Source organism: Lithobates pipiens, unplaced genomic scaffold (assembly GCF_037356315.1).
Source record: "Lithobates pipiens isolate NorthernLeopardFrog02 unplaced genomic scaffold, aLitPip1_a1.2 Scaffold_18, whole genome shotgun sequence".
NCBI classification, from domain to species: domain Eukaryota; kingdom Metazoa; phylum Chordata; class Amphibia; order Anura; family Ranidae; genus Lithobates; species Lithobates pipiens.
In genome coordinates, this window is record NW_027507758.1 from 366991166 (window position 1) to 367006065 (window position 14900).

The 14900-nt window shown below is 40.4% G+C and overlaps 1 protein-coding gene across 4 annotated transcripts in view; it reads right to left on the reverse strand.

The window, feature by feature from the left end:
- LOC143988218 (titin-like) overlaps positions 1 to 14900 on the reverse strand; it is a 171306-nt gene that overhangs the window by 90507 nt on the left and 65899 nt on the right. For all 4 annotated transcript variants that reach the window (XM_077487613.1, XM_077487614.1, XM_077487615.1 and 1 more), the window contains 3 exons: positions 6053 to 6307; positions 4340 to 4588; positions 3711 to 3965 (listed from right to left, as the gene is read on the reverse strand). In XM_077487613.1, the coding sequence (XP_077343739.1) occupies positions 3711 to 3965; positions 4340 to 4588; positions 6053 to 6307 (759 nt within the window). The remainder of the gene's footprint in view (positions 1 to 3710; positions 3966 to 4339; positions 4589 to 6052; positions 6308 to 14900) is intronic.

Genomic DNA, 14900 nt, shown 5'->3' on the forward strand with positions numbered 1-14900 from the left:
CCAATTAACCTACCTGCATGTCTTTGGATTGTGGGAGGAAACCAGAGTACCCAAAGGAAACCCACGCAGGCACAGGGAGAACATGAAAACTACAGGCAGGTAGTGTCGTGGTTTGGATATGAACCAGCGACTCTTCTTATTGCTAGGTGAGAGTGCTAACCACTACACCACTGTGACAAAGTTATTGTCCTTGCAAGTTATTAGATATTCTTTGCAAAGTGAATTTTTACCACATTTTCTAAGAGGTAATTGTATGCAACTTTCTTTGAAAAGTGCACAGCCTATTTGCCTTTAGTAAATAGACTGCATAGAGTTTCAACAGGCAGTGCAAAAATTGCAGGTAAGCCTGGTGCTCCAAATAGGTTTCTGCAAAAGAACACTGCAAAACTGAAACATTTTCAGTATTTGAATACAAAGGTGTCTGAGAAGACACTTTCAGAATGTAGACTTTTATTCTAACACACTTTATTCCTTCTTGAACAGAGGTAATTGGGTATGTGGGAATTCAAGAATCTCCTTATATTTTGTTAACCTGCATCCAGACACAACAAGTCCTCCTGAAAATGGTATAGTTGTATGGTTGCCCAAAATTTGTACATAAAGTGTAGCATGTACTGACGATAGCATATAATATCCGACTGACAGTTTGTGTCCAGCAGATCCAGCAAACACTGCTGTTGAGTACTGGTCCTGTGGAAACACCATAATCCTCCTCAATCGAGGAGTATTGAGGGCTCATTTACACTGTTGCTTTTTAACCTCCCTGGCGGCATTCCCGAGCCTGGCTCGGGGTGAGATTTAATTTCCATAAGCGGTATTCCTGAGCCACACTCGGGATTGCATCGCTGGATCCATGTAGGGGGTTACTTACCTTCTCCCCTGGATCTAGCGATGTCTCCCCGCTGTGATCAGCGAGCCGCCGTGTCTCGCTCAATCTGTGACAGTGCCGAGCTCCGTTCCCTGCGAGCGTTGCGACACATGGGGACGGAGTTCGTGCCAAATTCAAAAAGGAAAAAAAACACAGTATATATATGCAGTATACTGTAATCTTACAGATTACAGTACTGTATCAAATAATTAACATCCCATTTGTCCCTAATGGTTTATCCAGTGTCCTGCATGCAGTTTTATATTATAAATACTGTTCTTTATGCCAGGAAACTCAAGATTGTCCACAGAAACCAAAAAATGTCAGTTTACATCAAAAGTGGTTATAGAAGAGCTAGAAAACAGCTATAATAAATTAGAATCACTCGCAGAATTGAGCGATAGTAATTTGTGGGGAAATTCGTCATCAAACACTAAAAGTAATGACAGAGACAATTCTGCAACTCAGCACATTTCAGTGTTTTTGATTTTATTACATTATTGAATAATTTTTATTATTATTATATTATTATTTATAGTTATTTATTTCATTATATATATATATATATATATATATATATATATATATATATTATAATTTATGATTTCATATTTCAAATTTTATCATACCCGGGATGTCTGCTAGACTCTGGTTTGGACAGATTTAAGTGAATTATTTCTAAGAATTACAGGCCTACAATATAAAACACCAAAATTTCCATGCAAAATAATGGTACCGCTTTCAGCGCCTAAAATCTGAAATAATCATACCGCCAGGGAGGTTAATTTATGCATTGCAATGTGCTAAAATACATGTGTCCAAGTTACCTCAAAATTCTGTGATTTTTGATACACATAGTAGGTGTTTGAGGGGGGCTATTATTAAAATCCACAAGAAGTTTTTTTCTGTACTTTGTATTTCTGGATTTTCAAAGGAATTGCCATTTTGGATCCCCAACAATTATTGTGCAAGCTCTTTTTCAATGTACCTTAACAAGTTAACACATTTTCCATTGCAATCTGTGTTTATTAGAATACCTTTATTTGATAGATATTTTATCAATAAAGCTCCAATTCTTTTCAAATTATACTCCAGTCAATTACCTTTTTCTCCCTTTCCTTCTAAATAAGTAATATGAGAAATAGCCAGTTGGATTGAAAGACTTACCTATATGGGGGAATTCATAACTGGTGTCATGGATACCTTTTAGAATTCCATCAGGGCACAGTACTGATAGTATATGTGCCCGCACCTTGTTGATGCACCTGTCACAGACAGGTACATTAATCTTTCCATTTCTGCATTGAGTGCAGTGCACTACTTCATTCCCTCACTGACCACTGTGCCCGCCACACTGGCAGGCGCCTGCTGAGGCGTTTATACAAGGGGTGGGCAGAGCCTGATTGGGACTTGAAAGAATAGTTCCCCATAAAATTCCACTCCTTTTTGACTGACAGTGCACGGGAGTGGGCGGATGCTTAGCCAGTATTCAGCCTTCCAATCCGCCCACTGCTGTGTGCTGTCAATCAGAAGTGAAGTAGACCTGATAGGGAACTAATCTAGCAGAGCCCATCAGGCCCTGGCCACTCAACGAAAAGGCGAAAAATGATTTACCATGTATGTGACAGCTGGGTCCCCAACTTTTTTGTTTTCATTTAGTTTTAACTGGTGAATCTCTCAGCCAACAAATAAATAAGGTCAAGGATACAGCACTATGCGGTAACAAGATAAGTTCCTATGCAGTCACTTTATATTTCATTGTGTATATATGATTTTTATAGTTATTTATGTTTATGCACAGTCATTTTATGTTGATCGCTTGCCGACCGACGCACGGACATTTACGTCAACAGAATGGCATGGACAGGCAAATGGGCTTACAGGTAAGTCCCTTTAAATTTAAATTTTCCGCCGTGTAGAGGTGCATGTGCGACCCTGCCGCAGGCTTCCTGAGTGTGATTGCGGGTCCCACAGACTCAATGTCTCCTGGATACCCGCGATCGTCTCACGGAGAGGAAGAGCAGGGAAATGCTGATGTAAACAAGCATTTCCCCGTTTTGCCTAGTGACACTGACACTGATCACAGCTCCCTGTGATGAGGAACGGTGATCAGTCTCGTGTACCCAGGACACACTTAACCCCTGTAACGCCCCCCTAGTGGTTAACCCCTTCACTACCAGTCACATTTACACAGTAATCAGTGCATTTTTAATCTGTATAAATGTGAATGGTCCAAAAATAGCGCCACAAGTGTCCAATGTGTCTGCCATAATGTCGCAGTCACGATAAAAATTGCAGATCACCGCCATTACTAATAAGAAAAAATATTAATAAAAATGCAATAAAACTATCCCCTATTTTGTAGACACTATAACTTTTACGCAAACCAATCAATAAATGCTTATTGAGATTTTTTTAACCAAAAATATGTATAAGAATTCATATTGGCCTAAATTGAGGGAAAAAAAGGTTTTTATATATTTATTATAGCAAAAAGTTAAAAATATTGAGTTTTTTTTCAAAATTGTGGCTTTTTTTGATTATAGCAAAAAAAAAAAAAAAAACGCAGAGGTGATCAAATACCACCAAAAGAAAGCTCTATTTGTGGGGGAAAAAAGAACGTCAATTTTGTTTTGAAGCCACGTTGCACGTCCGCGCAATTATCATTTAAAGCGGCATAGTGCCAAATCGCAAAGAAACGCTCTGGTCCTGGGCTAATTGAGCTTGTTTTGAAAGGATATCTTAGTTGTTTTTTGCTCCACTTATTCATATTGTGTCACCATTCAATTTGTGTATGGATGTAGGTTTTTTCTCTCTATTTCATTCATGCTTATATACTTACTAGTGGTGACGCTTATTGTTTTGGCCTCTCCTTGTACATCTGCTCCAGCAATTGCCATAATCGCAAGTGAGTATTGAGTTCCAGGTGTAAGATCTGGTATAGACAATGACTGTAAATTTGTTGTGAAATTCCTGGAGCGGTCTCCTGTAACTTCAATCAGGTAGTGACTGTAATTACTTTCTGGAGGGAGCCAGCTTAGATCCACAGATGTGGTGGAAACATTATAAGACTGGAAATTTTGCACTGGACCGGGAGCTGTAGGGGTTATTGAAGTACAGTATGAGAAGCAGTGACTTTAAAGAAACATGGAGAAATTGCTCCAATAAACACATGTTAAAAAACATGACAAGTTGAATTTAGTCCAGGTACATAACTCGGACTGGACACAAGTTGGGTCTCTTGAAAGACTGAGTCCTTAATGTTAAAATAAATGTTATAAAACCCCATACCCGCTGGTGTCATACATTCTTGTATTGATGTATATAAAAATTTGTGCAAGTACTTAACAGAGGCCTGAAGAAAAAACACTATATCACAGACATTGACTTTCAATAATGAACCTTAACCCTATACCTAGACCTAAATCCTAAATTATTCATTATCTATGGGACAGAATAACAGCTACTTACGTGTGTTTAAAGTGATCTCGCCTCCGTATCCATATAGAAAAACATTTGCTTTATAGGCAGAGATCTGGATCATATAGAAGTTTCCAGAATTCAGATTTGGAATCTGTACTTGAGTAGTATTCACAGTCAAGCTGCTAAATGGATCTCCATAGACAGAAACATTGTAAACTGCACCATTAACACCATATGAATCCCAGCTCAGCCAGACAGAAGAGGTGGAAATGTTGGTAGCACATATGACATCAGACACTATAATACAATTATATAATCAGTCAGTCAAGGATCATTATGAGTTTATTTTATATATATCTTGAAAAAAAAAACATCCTGTTACAAAAATAAAACCCCTAAAAATTGTAAGAATTGATTTGCTACAGGAGAGAAGAATATTTACTTAGAAAGTGAAAAATCCTTTTAGCCTAATGCTAATGTAAAGCTGTGTTCAGTTTCACTGTGAAATCATATGCAAAGCATGATCCTATTTTTTAATACCATTGCACATGTTTGGATAATCAAAATGAAGAAAGCTATAATTATATCATTTATATAAAGTCACTTTAGTATTTGCTTTGCTAACAGAATATGTTCTATGCTTTTAATGAATCCTCCCAAAAAAATGTTATCAAAACCCATCTTACTGAGCATTTGATACAGAAACAATACCATGTCAAATAGTTTTTGTTTATAGCAGAACTACCTTTGATAGGTAAGGGAGGGTTATAACCCCTGTTAGGTTTTTTGCCACCTATGTCCCATAGAGGAGATTTACATTCACTTCCTGTACCCTGGCCAAAACAGGAAGTGAGAGGAAATCACAAATTAAGGGAATAAATTGGGCTTCCAAGATCACCCAATCTAGTATCCCCAATGGAAAATTTTCTTCTATTATTTTTCCGAGGATAATCCAAAATTTGGGATTTTCTCTTACTTTCACTTTCAATGGTAAACAGGTTAAATAGAGAGGGTAAATCACAATAACAGGGATACAGACAGCAATACAAATCAGACAGGTGTTTTAATCCCTCTCCACGCTATCCAAAACACAAAAAACACATGTTTATACTTTAAAGTCCTATTCTAACCCTTTTTCCAAACTCTAAACATCAAAAAACTACAGTAATAGGTGTTTAAATCCCTCTCCACTCTATCCAAAACAAAAAAAAAAAATGCCTTTAGTTATATTTTAATAGTGTGTCTCTGTTTTTCAGATGGATTAGTATAGTGTCATTGAATCAATATTTTAGCATTCCAGCCATTTTCACTTGCAGAATTTAAGCATGCATACTGGAAAGCGATCTAAAGATTACAACAGATGTATAAAGAATGATTTTTGTATAAATCATACATGACTGGTAATATTTATCTATCTGGCCTATGGGGTATTGGTGGAAAAGTGTCTATGTTTGAAAAGCTTCTTTGCAGAACATACTATTCTTTCTTAGGATGACAAGACACCATTGTGTCCGTTAATTAATGTCCAAACGCTTGAATCTTTTACAGCCCACTTAAGAAAGATAAGTGAGTCAGAACTGTGAAATACAACAATCATCTGATTTGTGTTCTAAATAAGATATGTTTTTTTTATACACAACTTTTATTATTCAACTGAAATGAGTACTAAATTTGGTCACTCTTCAAGCAGCCATATTTCTAAAATTAAAACAACAGTGGTACATTAAATTATTTTGTTTGATATAACATTTACCAACTTACCTATTACCAAAATCTCACTACAAGCTCCTAATGTATTACTGCCAGCAACTGTACAGACGCTCACTGTGTACAGGTTCCCCCTAATCAGCTCAGTGATTTGTGCTGATTCTACTGTAGTCCTGAAACTCCAGGATGTTGTAGTGTTGTATACCGTAACCTCATACGAAGATGTGAAGCCTATAGAAGGAGCCTGCCAGCTCAGGTTTATTGCACTGTTTATCTTAGAGGCTTTTAGAGCAGTTACAGGATTAGGTTCTGAAAGAAAATTACATTAGAGTAAATTACAATAAACACAGTTTGATTCAAGCTTTACAAATGCACTATTGCTTTTAAACAAAATTAGATGACATTTAATAAAATAGTATTGTATGTTTTTACAATGGAACACCACAATTAATTATAAATACAAAACCATTCATGCATAGGACTTCTTTTTCCCGAGACAAATACAGCATGTTGCATAATATTCAGCTTTTTTCCTTTTAAACCAGCTAGTAGACCTTTTCACAAGGATGAGGTCTGAGTTCACCACTATAAGGGAATACTTATTAAGGTTGCCAAAAGATATACGGTACTAGGTTAAAGGTCTAAGATAATATGCTTAGGCGTGCATTTCACTAAGTTCAGAATTAAGATGCAAGATGTTGACATATTAGGATGCATCTGTCTGCGGTAAGAGGTACAAAGCTAAGATAGGACTGGTTACGCAAGAATATGGTCAGTCAGCAGATGTTGAAATGACGAAATAACTATCAGAAGACTGTATTTCACCTTTGACTTAGATAATGTCATGAGTTTAAGAAAAATGTCGATGTATGTATGAATTACCTGATTGGTTAAACCACAGGGCTGTCCTTCTGTTCAAACTAAATAAAATTGTTGTGTGTGCTTCAATAGGCACATTCATTATTCACGTACAATAGCGTGTATGTGTAATGTTTTGTCCACCGGTGAAAGGGACCTCCGCTCTTCAATCCTAGCCTAGGCTACCAGGGGTTACTTACAGAAGACGAGCAACCTAACAGTTTTGGTACCAGAAGTGGGGTTCGTCTCGTCTTGCGACAGGTAAGTCACTTTACTCTTTTTTACCTGATTGGTGAATGGTGTAAACACTTACTCTGTCCGGGCGGCCGCTACGAACTTAGTTTAAAATTAAAAGAAGTAACTGTGCCTTCGCGATGGACTAGGCTGGTCCCTCGGGAGGTTAAAAGGGCTCGCAAGGAATTTATAGGTTTAGGGGAGTCCGACTAGGTTGGTCTGACTTAAAACTATTGGTGATAGTATTTTTAACACGGGAAGTAGTAGATTACGCCCGTGACAAAGGGATTGGTGGAGTGGACGCCCATTTGAAATTTTTTTAAAAAAAGTGCACTATAAATTGATAAATGTATTGCAATACGGTTATGTCATGTCTTAAAGTATATTAAGAATATGTCTGTTTCTCTCTGGGTACACGTGTAAGTATATAGAGTATAAGTTTTAATATAGAGTATAAGGAAAATAATTGTTGTTGTTTAAATGAGTGCAGAATATGAGGAGCCCTCTTGTAGTGACATAGCATCCGCCTGCCCCCATTGCACGTTAGGTCTACTCTTCCTAAGAATAGATGACAAGTGGATTTGACTGACCACCAGACCAGGGGGGTTCTCTTGCAGACTTGGTGTAAGAGGGGTAAATACCGCCACCAGGAAAAATTTACCCTTCATCGTATATTAAGGGTAAATCTTCATAGTTTTATATAAGTCCATCTGCCCCAAAAAAGATCAGGGATCCTACTCCCAGACCAGAGACCGGATTGTTGGACAAACCGGGTGTTATCACCTGTGTCCTGCCACTAGACACACACTGCCCAGACTACTAGATGGGGAATACTGCAGCAACCCAAGCTATGGCCACCCCATCACCCTATGAATTTGTCAGTAATATGATCCCTGGCCCCCAGGTAGAACCATTTTGGACACAAGTCCGAGAAAGGTGTCACCAATTGGGAATCCATGACCCAGGACCCCAAGGTCCTTGTTCAGAGGAAGACTGGCAAGAAGTCAGTAAAATTTGTCAGGTACATAAGCATTCTTATCCTCCCTGCAAAGGGGCTGACCCACAATACATGAAGGATTGTTTCTGTGCATGGAACAAATGCCTTGGAAAATATAGGCAATTGTGGACAGCAAGGACATTGGAAATCCCAGTGCTCTTATAGGACTGGACAGATTAGAGCAAGAGGCAGAGGCAGGGGATTTAACCCCCAGACCCGCCCACAGTATCCCCGTTATCTGCCATACCAGAACCCTCGTCAACCACTACCCCAATATCCTACACAGCCACAAATAATGCACCGAGGGAAACTCTGTTGGTATTAATGGGACACCTGTCACCCATCCCATCACTCCACCACTGACTGTAGCCACTCCAGAAGGACAGAAATTATGTACCCAAACTTTTGCCGTCTTGTCCTCATGCCCTGTGCCCCTTATGGGACGGGACCTCTTGGCACAACTGTGTATTACCATTAAGTTTAATAAAGAAGGTTCCCTTACCGCTAGTTCACCATTATGTGACTTACATGGCCCTAAGCGACATGCACACAGAGGGTTCCCAAAAAGACATGCACACAGGAGTTTCTTTCTAATGATACCTTCCTCCCTTGACCATCACACAATCTGGGCAGAAAACAAAGGTAGTGTGGGCTTTATTAATTGCACACCATATGCACCCCAAATGCGGTCAGATGCAGGGATACAATATTAAAAACAGTATCCCCTACCCCCAGAGAAAGTCAAAGGCATCTCCCCTCAAATTAATGATTACATATCAAAAGGTATCCTGAGACCAATCATCAGTCCCTGGAACACGCCCATTTACCCTGTAAAGAAGGCCAGTGGCGAGTGGAGACTCGTCCAAGACCTCAGAGCAGTAAACAAACAAGTGATTCCCCTCCCACCCCTAGTCTCAGACATCACTTTTATTTTCTCATGCATACCGGCAGACTCTCTATGCTACACAGTAATTGATTTAGCGAATGCTTTCTTTAGCATTCCCATTGCAGAGGAAGCCCAACCTATGTTTGCTTTCTCCTGGGCCGGGGGCCAACTAACCTGGCAAGGGTATGTAGACAGTCCAGCCGCCTTCTCTATGGTACTCAACGAGACTGTCAAGTCTTGGACATCTGAGCGAGGGTCGGTACTGATACAGTATGTGGACGACTTGCTCCTGTGCAGTCAAACTGCTGAAGATTGTGCGGTCGATTCAACATCACTGTTACAACACCTAGCTCACGCCGGGCATCTAGCCTCAAGGAAGAAAATACAATGGTGCCAGCCACAGGTAGAATACCTAGGGTGCATTCTAAAGGAAGGGACAAGGCTAGTGTCCCCCAAACGTGCCGCAGCCCTTCGAGCTCTCAGTCCCCCAAAAGACAAGGCCGCCCTACTCTCATTTTTGGGTGCAATTGTATATTGCCGCCAATGGATCCCTGACTGTTCTCATTATGATAGTATCCTAAGAGAGGCTACTGGCTCGACAGCCCCTAAATTAATAGATTGGACTGAAGACAGACTACAAGCTTTTCAAGCTCTATTAAACAGTCTGTCAAATGCTCCCGCCCTGGGATTGGTAGACTATGGTAAAGCTTTTCAGCTGTACTGTGTAGTTTCAGGAAGCTCTTTTGCCGCCGTGCTAACACAACAACATGGATCAGGGTATCGCCCTGTCTCATATCTATCAAAAAAAAAAAAACTCCCCATCCAAGTACAGGGAATGCCATTCTGTCTCCAAAATCTTGCTGCCTGTGCAATGGCTGTACAAGATGCAAACAAATTAGTGCTAGGTCACCCATTGACTCTCTATACCACTCATTCAGTCACGCATCTTATTCAGAACATGAATACCCAACATATGACCTCGCAAAGACTTAGTGGTTATGAGATAACACTGATGAACACTGATAACCTCACACTCAAATATGTGCCTGCCAGCAACCCCGCTGTGCGCCTTTTGCATTCCATGTTGCGTTTACCACATGACCCAGACATTATACATGACTGTTCGGAAAAGGTTGCTGCTATTACCAGTCCCAGACCGGATCTCACTGACACCCCTATCTCAGGTGCAGAGGATGTTTTCGTTGACGGTAGCTGCTCACGTCCCTCTGACTCCACCTTTTTAACCGGTTATGCAGTTGTTCAACTACCAGACATCGTACTGGAGGCAAAATCATTACCTCCTTCTTCAGCCCAGGTAGCAGAGTTAGAAGCCCTCACTAGGGCCTGCATTCTATTCACCGGTAAAGAGGTGAACGTCTACACAGACAGTAGATATGCTTTTGGAGTGGTGCATGATTTTGGTGTGATATGGGCCAATAGAGGTTTTAAAACAGCAGACAACAAAATAATTGGCAACTCCACACAGATTAGTGCTCTCCTCCAAGCCATTCTTCTTCCAAAAAAGGTAGCCATAATTAAAGTAAAGGCACACTCCTCTGACAGCAGTCGTGTTTCAAAAGGGAATGCTCTTGCTGACAGAGAAGCTAAAAGAGCTGCTGCCTTTTCCCCTAACCCACCTGCCCCCACAACAATGTTTTTCAAGGAACACTTCGCAGCACCTAACTTTAAAACTGTCATAGCACAGATGCAATCAATGGCCACGGAAGATGATGTCCATTTTTGGACAAAGGAAGGATTGACCAAAGACCCTGAAGGTCTTTGGTCAAAAGAGGGGAAGATCCACATGCAAGAACAAAATTATCCCCGCAAACATAGAATTACCCCCATTAGACCAAGACACTGATATTGACATTTATTCCCAACAGGAAATGTACGTGAAAAATCTGGTAAGTATGCTCCACGAAATAAACGAACAAGTTTCTGTCACCTTTTTTCCCTCTTCCCACAGAACCAACGCATCCCTTCATCCCTGGGGATAAAGTGCTGATCAAACAATTAGCACAAAGAAAGAGTATCGGACCGGCTTTCTCAGGACCATGGAAGGTGGAAAAGGTATCCAGGACCGCAGTGTTAACAGACCTAGGAAACACCTGGATCCACGCCAGCAGGCTGAAAAAGTGCCCACCGCTTCCCACAACCCCCGACCCCCCACCTATTGAAGGAGAACCCGACCCACCCGAACAGCGACCGGAACTGCAAGAGATTCAGGAAGGCATTGGACAATTAACCCTTGAAACCCTACATGATAGCGAAGAAGAAGGACAAGCATAAGAACTTGTAGAAATGTTTTTACCTTCAGTGTCAGGGAAGGCTGTATGCCTTTGGGGTAGTCTGGTACTATTTGTATTCCTGCCCACATGGTTTATAGCCAACTGTATATATCATCCAGAAGATTTAGGTTTATTAAAAGGGATATGTGGACCACCTAAGATGAATAATACCCCCGGCCAAAGACATAGTAGAAGTATTGTACCCGTTAATGAGTCACCTAAGGGACTGACTAACAAGATGTTACTACTAAAATTCAAATATAGCTATGCTCAAAAATCTGGTTTTGAGAAATGCTGGATTTGCAGCAAGCTACATCCCAGTACAGCTAGAATCCCTCTCATGGCAGTCCCCTTGAATTTTACCCCCCTCCTTAATGGAACACCCCCTATCGTCCTAACGAATGTTACTAGGACCCGTCCAAATAAAACCCTCACTTTCCAAATTATAGGTAGAAGCCACTTCCCAGACTGGTGTTTCCGACTGGGAAACACCACAGATGGAGCCGAGGTTTGCAAACAAGCAAAACTTAACATTTCAATGACATCATTTAACAGTCCTTCTTTCTTCCATACTTCAGATCCCACCCTAAATGCCACCTTTTTAGACTTTCTTAGCTCCAGTACCAAGACTACAATACACCAATTAATGTCAATTCTGGTGCTCTCTGGCCTTTCTGATACTCTTAGGAACGTGTTCCATAAACGACCCCTAGCTCTAGGAAATACCATATATATATGCTGCGGCAAACTCTGTCACCCCTGGATCCCAACCAAACCCCAGGGGTGGTGTTACCTTGCAGCCCTGGTTCCTATCATGGGGGTATTAGGGGATAACAAGGGAAGTCACCTCCTTGAAGCCAGCATGCATCCTAGATATCCCCTTAGACACCGTAATAAACGAGAATTGTTTTTAGAAAAAGATATGGCCTGGGCATGGTTCCCTTCCTGGACAGGGTGGGGAATTGACCTAATGAAAAGATTAAATAATTACACTGGCATAATTGATGAGATTCTGGAGGAAAATTCTGATGACATAACCAAACTAAATCTAGAAACTAGGGCAATTAGGAAGCAACTAGAACTACATGAGTTGGCTATAGAAAGTATGAGTGCAGCCCTTACTGGCCTCTGTGAGACTACTGAGGATTATGAGTGCTGTACCTGGATTCATAATACCAGCATCGAAGTCCCAGACTACTATGACGTTATTGCTCAACACAGGGAAGAGGTAAATAAACTACAGAAAGAGGCAAGGAACATAGGAAAAAACTGGGATCCCTTCTCGAGCAGTTTTAGTTTTGGGGGATTAATATCTTGGCTCCGAAATGCTGCCATGACAATTGTCACTGTGATTCTCTTCATTCTATTTTTATATGCCTGTTATAAGATAATCAAATGTTTATGTAAAAAGGGAAACACGGTCGCTCCGAAGGATCTGAAACTCACTTCCATTGTTAAGGATCCAACGGTATGGTATAGAAACCAAGAGCACAAGGGTTCGGAGTATGAAGCCTGTGCTATTAAATTAGAAAAGGAATGATCATTATGTAAATCACAGAATGATCAAAGGAAGGATTATAAGGGAATACTTATTAAGGTTGCCAAAAGATATACGGTACTAGGTTAAAGGTCTAAGATAATATGCTTAGGCGTGCATTTCACTAAGTTCAGAATTAAGATGCAAGATGTTGACATATTAGGATGCATCTGTCTGCGGTAAGAGGTACAAAGCTAAGATAGGACTGGTTACGCAAGAATATGGTCAGTCAGCAGATGTTGAAATGACGAAATAACTATCAGAAGACTGTATTTCACCTTTGACTTAGATAATGTCATGAGTTTAAGAAAAATGTCGATGTATGTATGAATTACCTGATTGGTTAAACCACAGGGCTGTCCTTCTGTTCAAACTAAATAAAATTGTTGTGTGTGCTTCAATAGGCACATTCATTATTCACGTACAATAGCGTGTATGTGTAATGTTTTGTCCACCGGTGAAAGGGACCTCCGCTCTTCAATCCTAGCCTAGGCTACCAGGGGTTACTTACAGAAGACGAGCAACCTAACAACCACTACTATAAGTGAATCCTGTGTGTTTGTAGTTCCAGCGAATCTATGTTCAGAATAAACCAAGAGAGTTTTTTAAACCATAATTTACGGCATGGCCTCAGAACTTTTAAACCAGCTAGTAGACCTTTTGACAAGGATGAGGTTTGAGTTCACCGCTACCATAAGTTTGAGGGGAATCCTGTGTATTTGTAGTCCCAGCGAATCTATGTTCAGAATTAACCAGAAGAATTTTTTAAACCATAATTTACGGCATGGCCTCTGAACTTTTAAAAAAGCTAGTAGACCTTTTCACAAGGAAATGTTCGATGTGAGCTTGTTGTCGGGAAAGTCCGACCGTGTGTATGATGTGTGTTGTCCATGGAACATTTGCTGTCGGAATTTCCACCCACAAATGTTTGAGAGTAGGTTTTCAAATTTTCAGCCAATTTCACTTTGTTGTCAGAAAGTCCAATCGTGTGTACACAAGTCCGTTGCACAAAAGTTCATGCATGCTTGGAATCAAGCAGAAGGAGCCACGCTGGCAACTGAACTTCCTTTTTCTCGGCTCGTTGTACGTCTTGTACATCTCACGTTCAGAATTTTGGGCCAACATTTGTATGACCGTGTGTATGCAAGACAAATTTGAGCCAACACCCTTCGGAAAAACCCACGGTTTTGTTGGTAGAAAGTTCGATCATGGGAAGGAACGTTTTTCCTCAGTGAGAACAGGCATAGTCACTGCAAACTACTGGTCAAAGCTGATCTATTACCATTCAAAGAAAAAGCATGAACTCCTGCTAAAACTACCTAAATGTTTGTTTTTTTTTAACAGAAATAAATCAGACTGGAGTGCTGCTGCTATATGCGAGCCAAGCTAATTGTCACAGGAAAGAATATTTTCCACAGCCAGATATGTGCTGCCACTGTACACTGTCACTGGAAATTTGTTCTGTAACACTGTCTGCCTCCTCCTCAATCCCCCATCACCATCATGTATTTATTCATTTTTATTTAATTTCAATATAATTTTTATTTATTTATTTGCATTAGTACATGTATTTAATGTCAGTGCCCAGCTTGAAAGGCACTTTTGACAGTAGTTTGCCTATTCTCCAGAATTTAACAAAAATATTTCAGTGGGATTAACCTCTAAGTTTGGGTTAGCAAAATTTCACCTGTGGTAAATTGAACCTGATCAGATTCATTCATCACTTTTTTTCCTACTGTGTGTAAAGGCTGTTGTTTATGTACACAAGTGGATAGCTCATCAGCAATGACGTATCTCATAATGGACAGCTCAGTCCAGAATTTCAGTCAGATTACCGAGGACAAAAATCTGTCTGTTTAATTAACCCATAATCTACGGGAATCTTAAATCATTAACCACTTCTCGCCCACCATATAACAAAATGACAGCTGCAAATTGGTCAAGTTATCCTAACTGGACGTCATATGACGTCCAGCAGGATAAGCCGCTAGAGTGCGCCCTGGGGGGGTGCGGCACGGCGATTGATGTTGGTCGGTCTGACACCCCACATCTCTGATCTAGGTAAAGAGCCTATGACGAGGCTCTTTGCCATGTAATCC